The sequence below is a fragment of the Eretmochelys imbricata genome, chromosome 3, assembly GCF_965152235.1.
Source record: "Eretmochelys imbricata isolate rEreImb1 chromosome 3, rEreImb1.hap1, whole genome shotgun sequence".
Taxonomy (NCBI): Eukaryota; Metazoa; Chordata; order Testudines; family Cheloniidae; genus Eretmochelys; species Eretmochelys imbricata.
This window is the reverse complement of record NC_135574.1, coordinates 15,134,702-15,151,342: the sequence shown is the minus strand read 5'-3', so window position 1 is coordinate 15,151,342 and position 16,641 is coordinate 15,134,702. Positions and strand designations below refer to the sequence as shown.

Below are 16,641 nucleotides of genomic sequence, written 5' to 3'. Positions count from 1 at the left end.
GCAGAGTGAGCGTATGTATGTCGTCTTGTGCTGCCAATTACACCAGCTGTTGTGTAGACATACCCTTAAAATGTGTTAGCTGGCATGTGCTACCCAACACCTTCTCACCAAGCTTGAATATCGGTCTAAACAAAGCCATGTAGGCAGGCAGCAGGGACCAGGGTGATATAACGTTGATATATGTGAGACATAGCTGTGAATGTGGCCAGTGGGAATGTGGGTGTGGCATGTGAGGCCTGAATCATAGTATTATCATTTGTCCTCCCATTTGTTGATAAGCAATAGGCATTCATTAAAGTGCTCTTGTATATTTCTAGCAAAGGTGATAATCAGTTCTCTGCCACTGTACTAAGAAACAATTATTTTTCTCTTCAAGGCCTTGTAATACTTTGGTTCTAAATAAAGTAATTTCTCCCTCATGCAGGAGGGTGCCTGGACTTTTTTTGTGCTCCCAGGAATGTAATTTTTCTTCTAAAAAGCCTGGTTCTACTCTGAAAAATGGCTCTGTACAAATGGATCAAATGGAGGAGGATCCAGTTTTCTCAGTTTACAAGTGATACATTGGTTGTTGTAACTGCCAGCCCAGCAGACTCACGCTAGGCTCTTTCCTTCTGATATCCCTTCACCAATAATGAAGTGCAGTCCAGTTTTTGCGCTCAGTTACACCTGTGCATCCCCACTGCATTCAGTGGTGTTGCATAAGTGTTTCTGTCTATCTATATTTGTGCTGAGGGGCAAATCATTATATCTGAGCATAGTGCAATCATTAGTGATTTTACACCCTCATCTCATAGGGACGCATTAGCCCCATTTTACAGATGGCAAAATGAGGTACAGAATAGATTAACTGACCTGCCCAAGGTAATACAGGGAATTTGGCAGGAATTGAGACCAGTTCTCTTGAATCCCAGTCCAGTGCTCTATCCACAAAACTATCCTTTCTTATCTCACCCTTCTGTGTGGTTGGACAAGTGTAACTGAGGCCCCAAGGTTGGGACTTAGTTAACAATAGGGTTGAAAATGTGGGACAAGGACTAGAATCAAACTCCCCTCCCAGAGCTGGGTTGGTTCTGCTGGGCTAAGAGGAGTAAAAAACAGTACAATTTCTTTTGTTTCCAAAAGCCAGCAAATAGGAGCTGGAATACACCCAAGGAAAGCACATCTCTTGGGTAAGAAGGTGGCAATTTTTGCAGTCACAAAACCACACTTTAACATTCCACTCCACACTTTATAAACAATACGGGCCAGATCCAGCCCTCGCTCATTTGCCACTGTGCAGTGGAATTCACTGCGTTGGGGCGTGCAAGCAGGGTTCCAGAGTTTTCAAATTGTGCTACAATATGTCTCCTTGCTGTTTGAGAGTCAGCTCTAGTCCTCAACCTAAGAAAGCCACAGGCAGCCATTCTAAATGGTAGTGAGTTAACACGCAGTATTACGGATAGTCTCAGATATTGGTGACAGATCAAAATCCTCTTTGGTAGATTCAGAACTAAGTGACAAAGCCAGCTTCCTATGTTTGGAAAAGACAAAAACCGAGAGATAGGTTGTTCACCAGAAGGTGAAGGACAGGAGAAGTGAGGATAGCTTGTTGTGGAATAAAACAGAAAAGTACTGCATATGGTCCTATGATGTATATAGTTAGGTCTTTTAGCCATTATGCGTGCGCCCCACATGCTAGGCACTCACGTTTGAATACACACTAACAAGCAAGGGCTTCAGGGCAAGTAACTTGTACAGATGCTGCAGTCCCAGTCTGGGCCTTTCCCTGCAGGTATTGCTGGGGGCAAAATTGCAAAAATAACTGCTTTGACCACACAGGGCTGCACAGACCATCAGGAGACTCAAATGAAAGAGAAATCAATCTAAAGCCAAACACATCATTTCCTCAAAATAAAGTTAATTTTGTTTTTAAACCAAATGAGCATCACAAGGAAAGGCCAGAAGGGCCTGTCGGGCTTTGCCAGAACTGTTGACCCATATGGAAATGCTGCATTCTCTGAAAACCCAGAGAGCACTAAGGCCAGAGAGATCTTTGCTGCTATTTGTTTGAGAAACAAAGCTTTCTCCCTCCAAGATGAAAGAAATAAAGGAATTTAAACTAATAAAATCCTACATGCCTGTTGGCTGACGTTCAGTTTGTCCATGATGCAGCTCAGTGAAGTGAGTAACATTTACAGTGCTCTGAGCTTTGTAGAAGGGAGAAAACAAGACAGAAAAAAATTCACCTGGCTGCAAGTCAAACAGGTGTATGGGGCTAGAATCTGAGACTGTAACAGTGTCTTACAAACATGGAAAAATAGAATAAGACCAATTCTTCATGCTTTACTAATGAATTGTAAAGGTTTTCTTTAAATTACACATGCTTTTGGCAGATACCTCACCAATATTTCCACACCTGTCTGTTTAGAATTTTAATGCTCCAGCTAAGACACCTTCCCCTATGGCTCCCCAGACTAACAAAATACACAAGGCCTGCCATTCCATTTTTGTATGTTATAGTGGGGCAACCGGCTTACTTTACACAGCTGAATTTACCTTTGTGACCACTTGAACTACATGGGTGTATGCGTATTTGTCTGATAATAAGTGTCAGTGCTATATAGTGCGTGTGCCTAAGAAGATTTCCTCTCTCCTTCATCATTCCAAGGCACAATTTGTCCAGTCTTCCCAGGACTGCTCTGTACCCTAAAGTGACTCAACCAGTTTCTGATAGAGATCTTAATCACACATTAAATAAGGGAATTAGCTATCTTGAGCTACTGAATTGAAATAAGCAAGAGTGAGCCTTAGGCCTAAATATTAAATAAATAGAGGCCCTTGACAGTAAGTCAAATCTAATTTAGGAGACAGAAGTCAAAAAAATTAAAATATCAAAAATATGGAGAAATTATCATAGTTGCTTCGTAACAGATAGATAAATGGCCCCCTGTTGAAAACAGTGTGATTCAGTAGTTGAATCAGACAGTTAAAGATAACCTGACTTAAAATGGACCTTCAGACACTCAAACTACATGCTCAGAATAACACGGCAGCACTTTAATTTGTGAATCAAAACCTTTAAAAGAAAGAAATTTTGACCCCTTCACAGTTCAGAAACTCTGGTACCACAGACAGATCTTCACTTTTGCTGCTAAGCTGCATTTGAGGGCAGATAGCTTCTGCATAAGCAGCCTCAACCTTTCCTGTTCCTGTCTGCATAAGTATTTTAGCTGAAGCATGGTCTTTACCTGAGAGGCGTCTGGGCACATCGGTGATGGCAGGAAGGCCTGTGCCTCGTGAAGAGGACAGGGGAGTTGTGGAATGAATGGATGGTGAAGTCATCTGGCTCAAGTAGGATGGGTAAGACTGGTCATATGACCATGGAGGGGATGATTGTGCCTGTCTGGGGTCTAAAAAACAAAACAAAAAGAGAAAATTAAAAAAGAAATGAAAAGATTTAGGGACACCAGCAGCTTAATCAATGAAAGTGGCATTATAGAATCTAAGCACATGGATGTCATGAAAAATGAGAATGCTTGACAAAGAAGAATTCCCAGCACCCTTCCCTTCTCCCTGGCTCTGAGTTTTTCACCTTGGAAAATAATATGGCGGGAAATGCTCAGTGCAGAACAAAGCACTTCCTCTGAATTTCTAAAGCAGTAGCAAGCAGAATTTAAAATGATGTGGTCAGTGTTCCATAAATTCCCATACTCTCTAATCCAGTCCTAATAAAGCATTCCACTAGCAGCTCAGAGCTGTGTTAACATCCTCAGTGTGTGTGGTTTTTTGTTTTGGGATTGTTTTTCTTTTTTTAATGCTGCAGCTGAACTTAAAACTGGCTTTTTGGGGAGGGAAGGAGAACTAAAAGTTGATGGCCACATCTGTCAAGTTGTTATCCAGTTTTCAACATTAAGCAGAAGCATTTTCAGCACCGAGAAAGTGATCCAAGAAGGAAAACGTCATTAATCCTATTAGCATCTGTCCAAAAAAAATCATGTTTGGATTCTAGTCCGATTACCTGTAATCACCATCAATATCATCTGAAACTGAATGGTTTGGGGGTAACCACTGAAAGTTAATTATGACTTTTCTAATTTTTACAGCTTGCCTTGGAGGGAATGATTCAAGGACATGAAGATTTTCTTTTCCACTAAAGTTCTGGTGGGCTGCATTGGGTGAGAGAAGAGGGTGGGCAGTTCTATTTTCCTACTACTAGGTTTTGTAAACAATTTTGCTTTTAGTCCATAACCGGTGATTCACTGCTGACAGGAGGAATTACTCATCAACATTTATTTTTTTCTTTTACATTGGTGAAAACCCAACAGCATTTCCTAGCTAAGAGAGTTTGTTGAGAAAGCTAGGTGGTACGCAAGAGAACTGCATGCCTCTGGATTGCTTTATACCTACTGCAACGCATCCATATTCTCTCTACTATTTCCAAAGTAGCAAATCAATCCCAGTTTACCTCAAGAAGTTGCTACATTTGAGCAGTGTCTCAAGGCTCCACTTTGTTGACAGAAACACAAAATCTGAATGGCATAAGCAAACCCCTCCTCATTTTTTTTTCTTCAGGAAATTCATCTTTAAAAAAACAAAACAAAACCCTCTTTCTGTTCTTCCACATGGCAAAACCTTGTAGTGTCAGCTATTTCTTGTTTATTTTTTCTGTTCAGACATGATTTGTTTGAAGAGATGTCTGGAAAGCAGATACTTCCTTGAAGCAAAATAACTATACAGATACAACCAAAAAAAAAGCCCCTTCTAATTTAATTTTAAAAGGATTTTCCTTCAGTTTGTCGTTTATATTAGAGTTGAATAATATAAATGGTTAACATAAATGCTCCTCAGAAATCTGAAGGACACTTGATTGTTAAATGTAATGAACTTCTTTGTTTTCACAATTTCAAGGCTAGGGCCCTATAGATTGGCACAACTTCAAATAGGACTGGCTGTTGTTATATCTGATATTGACACTTCTTTCTGCCTCATACCAGTACTGTAATCCACTATTCAATGAATAGTAAGCAAATTTAAACTGGGGGGTGGGGGGGGAGCTTATGCACAGTGGCAAAGCAGTATCAAAATTAATGATGGGTCAGGACCAGAACCTCAAAACCAAACTCCTTCAAATTCCAGGAGGTTTTCAATCCCAGTCTTTGAATCCAAATGACGGTCCCTTATAGTTTTGATTCACATCTCATACTGGAAGGGGCTTAATTTCTATTTCAAATGGGGAAGAAATATCCTAAGAATGGATGTTCTCACAAGATTTGGGCCCAAGACAGTGAGACCCTCATGCAAACAGTTGCTCTCATGAGATTTCTGCCACTCAGAATGGTAGAAGTCGCATGGGAGCAGAAGTCCTTTCCACATTTGTGCACCATCACACCTTCAACTCATATCCTAGTCCTCATTTGGCCTGGGACCCTGAAATCTAGCCTAACCCTAGATCTAAATATAGCCTCTTTGGCTCATCCCATCTTAAAATAAGAATAAAGGCTTTAGCGTCATGTAAACTGATTCTTATTTTTGATACTTGATTTCAGCAATTCACCATTGTAACAGTATGAGTTTTAAAAGCAAAAATTATTTTAGAATATGAGAGGAGGGACTCTCTTTTGGTTAATGCACTGGATTGGGACTCAGGAGATCTGGGTTCAATCTTGGCTTTGCTAGACATAGGTGCTAGAAGTAGGGGTGCTGCTGTACCCCCGGCTTGAAGTGGTTTCCATCATATACAGGGTTTACAGTTTGGTTCACTGGCTTTCAGCACCCCCAGTATACAAATGTTTTTAGCACCCCTGGCCACAAACTCCCAATGTGACCGTGGGCGCAAGTCACTTAACCTTTCTGTGCCTCAGTTCCCCAGGATACTCTCTTTCTCCTACTCTTTATCTTGTCTGCTTAGTTGGTAAGCTCCTTGGAGCACAGACTGTTTCTTACTATGCAGCTAGCACGATGGAGCCCTGATCTTGGTTGGGGCCTCTCAGTCCAGATAGCTCAGTGCAGAGCCGACCCGTGCCTGCTGATAGTGGGGGGATACAGTGAGGGAGTGGCTTCAGCAGATATTACTGAGCATGCTCAGTTCATGTGAGCATGCTCAGTACAAAGCCAAGCAGCAAACGGGGGGGATATATGACCCCGCATGCCCCCACCCCATGTCGCCTCTGACTCAGTGGACACATATTCCAACGTGACCACTTCTCAAATGAGAGTGAAAGTAAGCTCAGTTTGAGCTCTGCAGAGAAATGAGGGCCCAGTTCATCACTGATTAGAAAAGGAAGCAACTGAAAAGAAAAAACTGAAACCAAACCAAACCCAGGCAACAGGTTACTATTGCAGTTACTATTAGAAAAGTTACTACTGCAGTTGAGAGTAACTGCTTGGGAGGAAATCAGGGCTGCGACAGAATGGATAGTCATGAGACTTCCTCGCCGCCGTAAGTCAGGGCTGAGGTCACCATTGGGGCAGGGTGGAGAATCTTGCCCTGTGGCTAGCTGACTTTGTTCACTGTGCTTGGCCTGTTAACAAACAGGAAACTGAAGTTTCTAGCTTCTGTGAGCAGAAGCGTTCAAAGCAATGCCACCTCATTAAGAACAGCAGGTGTTTGTGTGTGCATGTGCAGAGGGCTGGGGGGGCCGGGGCGGGGGAGCTGCACTTGTGCTGCCTGTCAAAGATTACTTGCAAAGCCGAACGGTAAATTGCACTCATCTCCCCAAGCTGGGCTGAACGCGCTCATTAACTAGGCTAGATGGGAAATTCAGTGCACAAACTTCAAAAACAACTGTTAGTCCTGCAGACCGCTGGCCAGCTGGGGACCCACAATGCAACATTCTGTGGCACGAGGAGCTAGTCTACACTAGAAGCATTACAGCTGTGCCGATGCAGCACGTCAGGTGAAGACTCTCTATGCTGATGGGAGAGAGCTCTTCCATTGGCCTAATAAAACCACCTCTGCGAAACCAGAGGGAGACGCTCTCCTGCTGACATGGTGCTTTCCAAACCAGAGGTTAGGTTGCTGTAAGTTATGTTGCTCTGACGGTGGCTTATTCACACCCCTCAGTGACATAAGTTATACCGACGTAACCTGTAGTGTAGACAAGCCCTAACACAGCTCCCATCAAATTCCACTGGAGCAGGAACTTAGGCCACAAGAGATCAAGCAATCCTATTTGTTTGGGGTTTTTTCCACATACGCCACAGTCTGTACTGAAAACAGAGCCATATATGGAGGGGAAACCCAGCCCCTCCAAGCCTCACGGCGCGTATTCATACCCCAGAGTTTGCTCCCAGATCAATGTTTTCTGGGACATGTGGCAAAGCTGGGCACAAAGACTTAAGAGGGAATCAGAAGGAACTTTTTGAGAGTTCCTTTTTCTTTGCTTGTGTGCTGAGTGATCACTTAGCCTGGATACACGGGGTATTTAGTATGCACTGGTGAAATACATACAATGGCCTGTGAGCATATTAGTGGGAAGCTTTTTCTGCCTTCTGTACAAGAAGCAAATTCTCTTGTTAGTTCTAACCAGGGCGCTTGTGAGATTTGCCAGGTGATCAGGCAGCTTCTGGGTGTCTGGGGGCCAGAAGCTTTGGATTGTCACATGAAAGATCATTGGTGCTTACAAATGCAGCATCTTTCCAATTCTTAAAAGCCTAGAACATATGAGAAGTCCCAGAGCTGTTAACCAGAGGGAGTATGACTCTGCCTAAAGGAATCTCCAGAATACAAGAAAATAAAAAAAGCATACAGAGCAGGTCGGGGGGGGAGAAGAGAAATAACCCACCCAGCTGTCTTGATGGCAATATGCAAATACTGAAGAAAGGCAGAGCACAGTGAGATGACCAAAGCCAGGCGTTCAGGGCTAACATATTTCTGCACTTCAAAATTTGGAGTGATTACTAATAGCAATCCTCCTTTTGTAAACATTTTTGTTATGCCTGTGTGGGTGTGAAGAAAAGTGCTGCTTTCATAAGTCATTCACAACAGGGCACAGCTTGCAAATACTCCTAAACTTCATGCACAGATTGGCTGAAACAAGTCAGCCGGGTGAGGTCTAAACTAATACGCACACAGCTACTTCCTGTTTGCACTTCCAGGTAAAGTTTCTGTGAAGCAGGAAATATCAAATATTGCATATTATTTCATTCCTAGGCTTCGTTGCCACATTCATAGTTATGGTTGGTAGATTTACATACTATTTGACTGTCGCTTCCGTGGTCTACTGTATACATCTTAGTGGATTCTTGGGAAAACAAGGGTGTTTAGAAAGTAGTCAAATGTTGGATGGACTGTGCAAAATTAAAAATCAATGTCCCAATTCTCCTGTCAATTACACAGGCTTTCCCAGGTAAGTAGCCTTTTGCAATGCTTTGGCAATATGTTATGAGAGATCTAGAGTGAAGAGAAATCAATTTTCCATGCTCCAAACTGAAAGAGTGCTGAAGAACATGATCACCAGATACACAGGGTGACCATTTCTCACTGTAGAGCAATGGTCCCCAAACTGTGGGGTATCCCGTCCTCCCCCAGGAATGCAAAGGAACGTTCAGGAAGTGTGGCGGCGCCCGGGCCAGCCCCCATGAGGGGCGGGGAGCAATGTTCCCTCTAATTTTTGACAGGCCGTGTGCGCAAAAAAATTCTTCTGTGCAAATTTTTGTGCTTCTGTGCACATTTTTGTGCGCGCAGTGTTTCGCCGTGTACGCAGGGTTTAGGATCTGTGTGCGTGCACACACGCGCACAGTTTAGAGGGAACAGTGGTGGGGAGGGAGCGCCACCCAGACCCGCTCTTCCCCCCAACTCCGCTCTGGCTCCAGCCCCAAGCAAGGCCTCAGCTTCAGCTCCTGGCTCCGACCCCAGCCCCGGCCCCTGACCTCAGCCTGGCTCCCAGCTTCCAGCCCTGGCCCCGTTCCCAGCTGCAGCTCCAGCCCTGGCTGTGGCCACGGCTCCACTCCTGGCCGTGCCTCTGGCTCCAGCCCCAATCTCAGCTCCTGGCCCACAGCCCCACTCCCAGCCCCGGCTGGGCGCAGACAGATTACATTACGGGTAAGGGAGAGGCGTGATATAAAAAATTTGGGGTCCACTGCTGCCGAGTCTAAAATCTAAAAGAACACGTGTGTGCATGCTTTACGCAATCATTTAAATTGAGTCCCTGTCATCCATTCAACCCTGGTGCCACGTCTGTTTGCTGACTATATTAATGCTACTGCTCATGCTGAAAAACAAGCAGTCCGGAGCTATCTTTTGTAAATATTTAAAGTAAGATATCCTCAATTATGGTCCCAACAAAGCAAAGACTACTCTCTGCATGAGTAAATGGGCTATTGTAGAAAACTCTCTTCTCTGAGTTTCTCGTGGACTCTTAAAAACTCTGGGCCAGATCCGAATCTCCAGGAGTAATTCCACTGATGTCAAGTCTAATGGCATTACTCCTTGACTGACACTGGTATAAGTGAGACCAGATTTTGGCTTTCAGTCTCTAAAATCACCCCACCACCACCAACAATCTCTTAAGAGTCACATTTCCCAAAGAAAAAAAACCCGAAACTGCTCTTGCTAACAGAGCAACTCGACAGAGGGTCACCATGACAAGTTGCCAGTAGCTTGCAGATGCGATGGAATAGCATAACATGCAACAGACTGCAGTCACCTCTGTCCACAATGCAGAGCTGCAGCCAACAGCTCCCACTACTCTATGTTTATACATACATCCAAGCATGCTGGGTCCTGTAGTTTCTATGGGCCACATCTCTGTATTAAAGTAAAATGCAGCCAAAACTTGTTTCTCCAGACTAAATTCTTGACAATCCTTATGGGTAAAATTCAACCCAGTACAAACAGTCCAACACTGGGTTTAAATGGCACAGAGGGCCTTGTGCTTGTGCTAATCTTCCCCATTTGATGATAAACCAAAATTGCTGCTAAGGGGCTAAAGGAAGCAGTGTTCTCAACAAGCTAGTCCACAAACCTTTACATAGATTTTGTAGTAAATGGAACTCGCTCCGCTCCATCAAATTCCTGACAATCTACAACTAATTCCTACAAAGCAATGATGCTGGTTCTAGAAAAGCATCCTGCACAGAAAAGAAGGCTCTCTTTCTTTCTCTGGGTGGAATTCATCTCTGTGTAGATGGTCAGTACAAGGCCTATCAATATTTAACACCTCAACATTGGAGGTAAGGGGGACTTCACTGGTGCAGAAGCTTTGTGCTGACCCTCTGCACAGGGATGATTTTGCTCTCTGCCCGTACTCCTGTTAGTCTGTTTGCCTTCTAAGAACATTTCAGCAAAGAGCTTCCTTGGCCTGACAGAGCAGATGAGTTCTCCCAGTGACTGCAGTATAAGTAAGGATGGTAGGATCCAGCCCTAATTGCATTAACTCTGCCTTCTATCACCCTACATGTAATAAATGTCATGAGTTAATGATAGAGATTGTGCCGTCTTTCCCCAGTCTGAAAAATGAAGTTAAATGCTGCTGGGCAGAGGGAAGGGAGTGGGGGAGAAGCATGTTTCACACAACCTGCCTTTGAATGCTGTTATTTCAGTTACTAAAGTCACAGATTGCCTATAGATCAGATGGTGCCATAGTGGTGATGGAGCATGAAACCTCACTTAACTCCCACTTTACAGTTTCTTCTTTGCAGCTGAGATTCCACTACTCACACTGACCGCATTCTTGCCATTACGCCTGTGGCTTTTCCCATCTGATAGAAGCTAATCCTCACTGGTTGTATTTTAGAAAAACAACAGTTTTTCTTGTTTCATGTTTAAGAATTGATGCAATAGTTCGCTGTCTGAATGGGAGGGTAATTTGATACGTGAGCAAGTTGTTCGAGTTCCACTTAAAAAAAAAAAAAAGGTAGCAAATATACCAGGAACTGAATGTGAGTAGACATGAGACTTGATTTATGAGCAATATGCAGGGTTCAAATTGGATCTGCACTACTTCAGCAAAGGTATCTGCTTATTGGATGATTTGTTTTTTAATGACCCTTCGATGTTGCTTTTGCAGAATAATAGTTAAAATGCCATGTTGAATAAGGACAAGTCTGTGCTAAGCTAAGCTATGCTTCCACTGAAACAAAATGGTCCTTCAGCAGGTTCAAGAGCGTGGTGTATTTTAAAAAAAACCACCAGTATTCAGATACTATAGGAAAACAAATAGAACCCAGAAAAAGAAATGTAACAGTAAACCAGCAGATGTATTAGCACACATTCTTAATTCTTTACTACTCAGATAGGAGATGGCCAGGTTCTAAATACTATTTATGTTTGATTATGCAATCATTATGCAAAACCTAAACTGGAATTAAACAAAAGAAGTTTAACTGTGCTTAACTGTGTTACATACTGGCTTTCATAATAAGGAAACAATTGTGTACTGCTGCAGTTAGTAGGAACTAATGGTTTTCTTTTATCTTAATTGCAGGGTAAAAAATTACCAAACGAAGGCATTTACAAAGCAACACCTAGTTAATTTTATCAAATGTAATAAAAAGCCTTTCTTTCTGTACAAAGGTTACTTCTCTTTTTATTACACAGCCAAATCCTACTCACTCAAATGACCTTACCAAGAGAGCAATGGATAGAAAAGGCTAAGTTGTTATTGATTCATTTTTGTGGGTATACACCTATTGCATAGCATCCATGTTACCTGGAGAAAATACAGCACCAAAGGAAAGCACAAACAGCTCTTTACTCAGGCTGTACTACCCCCAAATAAGCACAAATTCAGCAATCTCCCATGGTCAAGCTATTGATTGATCAAAGAGGTGTGCCTCACTCAGCACTCTGAGCTGTAAACCTTGTCTCTCTCAGGCCTATATTCCTCAGCAAGGGACTCCACTAACTGCAGTACTTGCAATCCCCAAAAGTGCACCAAGGGACTTTCAGGAAAAGCACCACCACCAACATGGTAGAACATGGGGAGAGAAGTGTTCCCTAAGGCAGCCAGGCTCCAAAGTATATAGGGTTACATAGATTAGAATCAACATGTTGAACAGCACCCAAAAACAGATAGGGAAGACAGTGCAATTCATGGAGCACAGATGTACCAGGCTCTCACTGATGGCTCTATTAAGCAGGTGGGCTACCATAATGCCAGCAAGTAGTCTTCAATGGCTGAGTGCATTGCATTCATACAAGCAGGGGCAGACAAAGCGTGGCGGAGTGTGGCAAGGGCTGTGACAGCAGGGAGAGTCTGCAGCCCCTTAACCAGCTGCAATTTTTTAAAAGTGGTAGAAGTCATTGCTGCTGCTTGGGGAAATGACAGCCATCAGGAATTCAACAGTGCCCAACAACTGTGAATCTCTTTGGCAAGGAGAGGACGTACTCCACGACTCCATAGAGAAGTCACCCCTTCCAAGTTCAAGTCGCTTCCCTCTGCCCCAGCAGCAACAACCTCAGTCTTGGGCTATGTCTACACTAGTACTTTTGGCAGTAAAACTTTTGTCAGTCAGGAGTGTCAAAAAACATGTTTCACCAACAACAGCGCTGGTGTAAACAGCGCTGGTGTAGACAGCACTATGCCGGCACCAGACTCTCTCCCAGCAACATAGCTACTGCTGCTCATTGGGGGGTGGTTTAATTATGCTGCTGGGAGAGCTCTCTCCCATCAGCACAGAGTAGGGTGACTAGATAGCAAGTGTGAAAAATTGGGACAGAGGGAGGGGGGGGTAATAGGCATCTTTATGACAAAGCCCCAAATATCAGGACTATCCCTATAAAATGTGGACAGCTGGTCACCCTAGCCTAGAGTGGCTACACGGGAGACCTTACAGCAATGTTTCAGAGCTGCAGGGGTACAGCTGTGCCGCTGTAAGGTCTGTAGCATAGACATAGCCTCAGTCAGCACAGTCTTCATCGCGTTTAACTATTGATTCTAACTGTGCCGTGAGTAGTGAAGACCAAGGCTTTGTCTGCAGCCATCTAAACATCTGAAGTTTTCACCTCCAGGATTTGTAAGTGCTGCTGCTGATTCATAACAAGGCAAAGAAGTATATTATTAATCCAACCCAGAAGCACAATTTCTACAGGATGCTTTTATGTGAATGAGAACAGTATATGAAGTTACACTTAGCGAGGATTAAAGTTACAAGGGCTCTCAGTCCTTCTGCTTCAGGCCATAAGCTGATCACCAGATGCGGGTCAGGAAGAATTCCACTCTCCCCCCCTCATTAACAGTGTTGCAGAATAGGTAAACTATAAAGAGGCAGAAGGAAGAGGAGGGTTTTGGTTATGCCTTTAAGGGCCTGATCCAGCCGCTCTGAAGTAGGAAGCCTGTCCATTGTCTTTTCTAGAAGTTGAGTTGGGTCCTCATTTGCTGTCAGAGACAGGAGACTAAAGAGACCATGGGTCTTTTGGTCTGGCACTTCTTAACTACTGCACTATATGCAGCAATATCCAGATTTCAGATGCCTAACTAATAAAAGGGAAGCCTGGCAAATGAACCTGATATGAGATATCAGTGGATGGCAGGTCCCATGATATTCATATATATTATATTCATATTTCACAAGAGTTAAAGCGAGAGCTCTAGAGCTGTGGGAAACTTGGCAGTTTCCATTCACCAAGGTTCATGAGAACAATTATTTTTCAGTTTCAATTCTCATGGGGTTTCACATTGAGTTCTGGGTTCAAACAAAAACCCACTTATTCTTTACTGCAAATTAATTAACTGGTTTGAACTTTTTTTTAAAAACAAAGCCACAACATTTCATCTAAACCACTGAGTTTCAGCTGGTATCATGTCAAAACCACTTGAAACATGAAACCATAAATCTTCCCAGGTTGACTCACAATCAGGCACAGGTTGTCTGGAAAAAGTTTGTAAAACCTACTAAGTCTTCATGTTTTTAACAAAATACTGACCCCAGTGAATTTTGGATGTGGATTTTTTAGGATTTTGTTGCAAATCTTTGGCACAATTATAGTTAAAATCTCATTTCATTTTTATAATTTGTCACACACAGTAATGTATTATTTTTCTCTCAGCACAGTGAAATCAGAAGTCAGAACGGCTGCTTACAATCCTCATTAGCAGCCTTGGGAGAATTTCATGTACTCCAGTTTGTTGATTGTGAAAGTGATATAAACTGGCACTAGAGAGAAGCCACAGTGTGAGAAGGTTGCATTGCTATCCTGAAAACACCAGTACAATGTTGGCCACTTTTCTTGCCAGCAAAGTAAACAGCACGGCTGAGTAAATATGTTCAGGTAGAATATCTCTATGTATTGCACCACTGCACATATGTGGGTTATTTCAGAGCATCATGGTGCTTGGATTTCCCCAGATTCCTCACCTATTTGCTGGATTTTGACATTTTGGTCTTTTAAAAAAATTAATTTAAGAAAAGATAGACATTTTCATCTTTAAATGCTACAGAATAAAATCTGCTCCCCAGCTAGCTTTGATTGGTGCATATCTCTCACTCTGTAACAGCCTCACTTCTCTACAGTCGACACAAAAATATCCACAACCAATTACTACCATTGCCTGTGCAAGTCAAACCTATGGTTCTGTCTCTTACCTGTAATCTGACTCTGTCCTTGTGGATTAAAAGGACTTGGTGCAGAGTTCAGAGAGGGCCGTGGGCTCTGAGTCGGGACCCCTACTCTCATACTGGGATGAGGAATGCGCCCTAAATCACTGAGGCGTTCAGAGAACAAACTAGGTTTAGAGTCATCAAGCTTCTGTCTGTGCCCTGGAAACAGCAAATCATAAAATAAAAGGGTTATTAACACGACTGAACAAATTACCATACAAAAAAAAATCCCCAACTTATCTGTAAAGACCTATTAACTCTTTGTGGGTTCTCTAGGCATTTTGGCTAGAGACAGAAACCAAAGCTGGTGAAAGAACGGTGGCAGGGAGTGAGGGCATATGCCATAGAGTCTTCTGTACCTACTAGACAGTGGTGCACCTGAGTATTAAAAACTGTGGGGGAGATCCTCAGATAGTCTAAATTGTTATAGATCCATTGACTGCAACAGAACTATGACAACTCACACTAGCTGAGGATCTGCCCCACTGTGAGTTCTACAGAATGAAAGAGCAGCATGTACATTGCATGGTCTATGCTATTGTTTAGAGGTGTAATTTATTTGTGACAGTTATACCAGTAAAAGTCCTACTGTGGATGCAGTTACATCACTATAAGCATACACCAAGGGCTTCTGTTTTTCTGGGTTTATTTATTTCATTTTCTGGTGTTTATGTTTTGCACTTTTTGATTTGTACATAGATGCCCCAAAATAGTGTTTTACGGGGCTTTCTCTTTACATATACACACAGTGCTGTTTCACACAGCACTATGTTAAAGAGCACTAGGGAACTTTTAGTGTGCACCAGAAAAGTTTTACACAGACCAACTAATGCGCAACACATTAATGTGCTTTAAAAATCACATCCTTGTAGTCCACAGTATTACTCCAGGTAGACAAGCCCTTAGATACAAGCCAGGGATCAGGGACATCACCTATACAAAAAATCTGCAATGGGAAATGGAAGTCAATATGAATTGAATAACCATTTCTGGTATTTTTCCAGTATTTATTGGATAAACACTGATTTCATTTTTTTATTTTTTGCTTTGGGGTGTTGTACCGGTGTTTGTTGGTTAAAAACCTAAAATCAGAAGCCCGCTGTATACCACATCCACTTCCCAAACCAGAGTGAGCTATACCAGTATAAGCACTTTTATACTGGTAAACTGTGTTCACACTAGCGATTTTTTACTGCTTTAATTATAGTGGGATAATTAAAGTGGCAAAAGTTTCTAATGCAGATAAGCCTCCTATCCATATATGTGTGTGGGTGAGAGATTGTTCCCGGACTGGTTCCATTTATTATGGAGATTTTCAGATAGCTAAGCAAATCTGACCTTTTTTTTGGTATTACTCTGTTACAATTAGTCTTTATGGTTCACTTATTATTCTGTAACTTTGGAGCTTATTCATAAATCAGAACTAAATAGCCAGTCTCCTTTAAGAAGCCAAAAGAGTGGTGTAATAAGGAAAACATGGCAAAACTGCATCTGATGACACGAATCCTGCTGGGTCCCATACTTCCCTTCACTTAATGGGCTACCCCTCATCATTGCTCCCTCTCCAGCTCCTGCTACTAGCTCAGCTGTACGAATACTGCATGGATTAACCAGGAATGTTCTTTAATGTTGTGCAGTTGTTAGAAGTTAAAGGGAGAAATGGCATTAATCAAAAATAAGAATGCCCACTCCAATATGCTGATACTGTTAAGTACTTTTACTTAAGATCTGCCAGTTCTATCATAGAAATTATGCATCCTCCATCATCATACTTGTATTCAAAGACTTTTTTCATTTTAAGGCATTTTCATGATGCTCATCACCAGAGTATCAGAGCACTTAACTGAGTTTAATGAATGAATCTTTAGAATAGGAGATAGTCAGGGTTTATTTCCCCCATTTTACAGATGGGGAAGCTGAATCACAGAGAGGTGAAATGACTTAGCTAAGGTAATAGATAGTGAACTCAGAAGCTAGAACCCAGATCCTATGACTCCCAGTTCTGTACTGTAACCATCCTTCATCTCTAGAAACAGGCATTTTTTATAGCATCCATTATCCTAGTACCTGAGCGCCTGGCATATAACACACATTATCTAATTGGAATCCTGACAACAGGTG

The 16,641-nt window shown here is 42.5% G+C and overlaps 1 protein-coding gene across 2 annotated transcripts in view; it reads right to left on the bottom strand.

Moving 5' to 3' along the window:
• RUNX2 (RUNX family transcription factor 2) overlaps positions 1–16,641 on the bottom strand; it is a 109,790-nt gene that overhangs the window by 34,329 nt on the left and 58,820 nt on the right. The window contains exons 4-5 of one of the 2 annotated variants that reach the window (XM_077812404.1): positions 14,506–14,679; positions 3,228–3,389 (exon numbers count right to left, since the gene is read on the bottom strand). In XM_077812404.1, coding sequence (XP_077668530.1) covers positions 3,228–3,389; positions 14,506–14,679 — 336 coding nt within the window. The remainder of the gene's footprint in view (positions 1–3,227; positions 3,390–14,505; positions 14,680–16,641) is intronic. The other variant, XM_077812405.1, reaches the window with a different exon arrangement.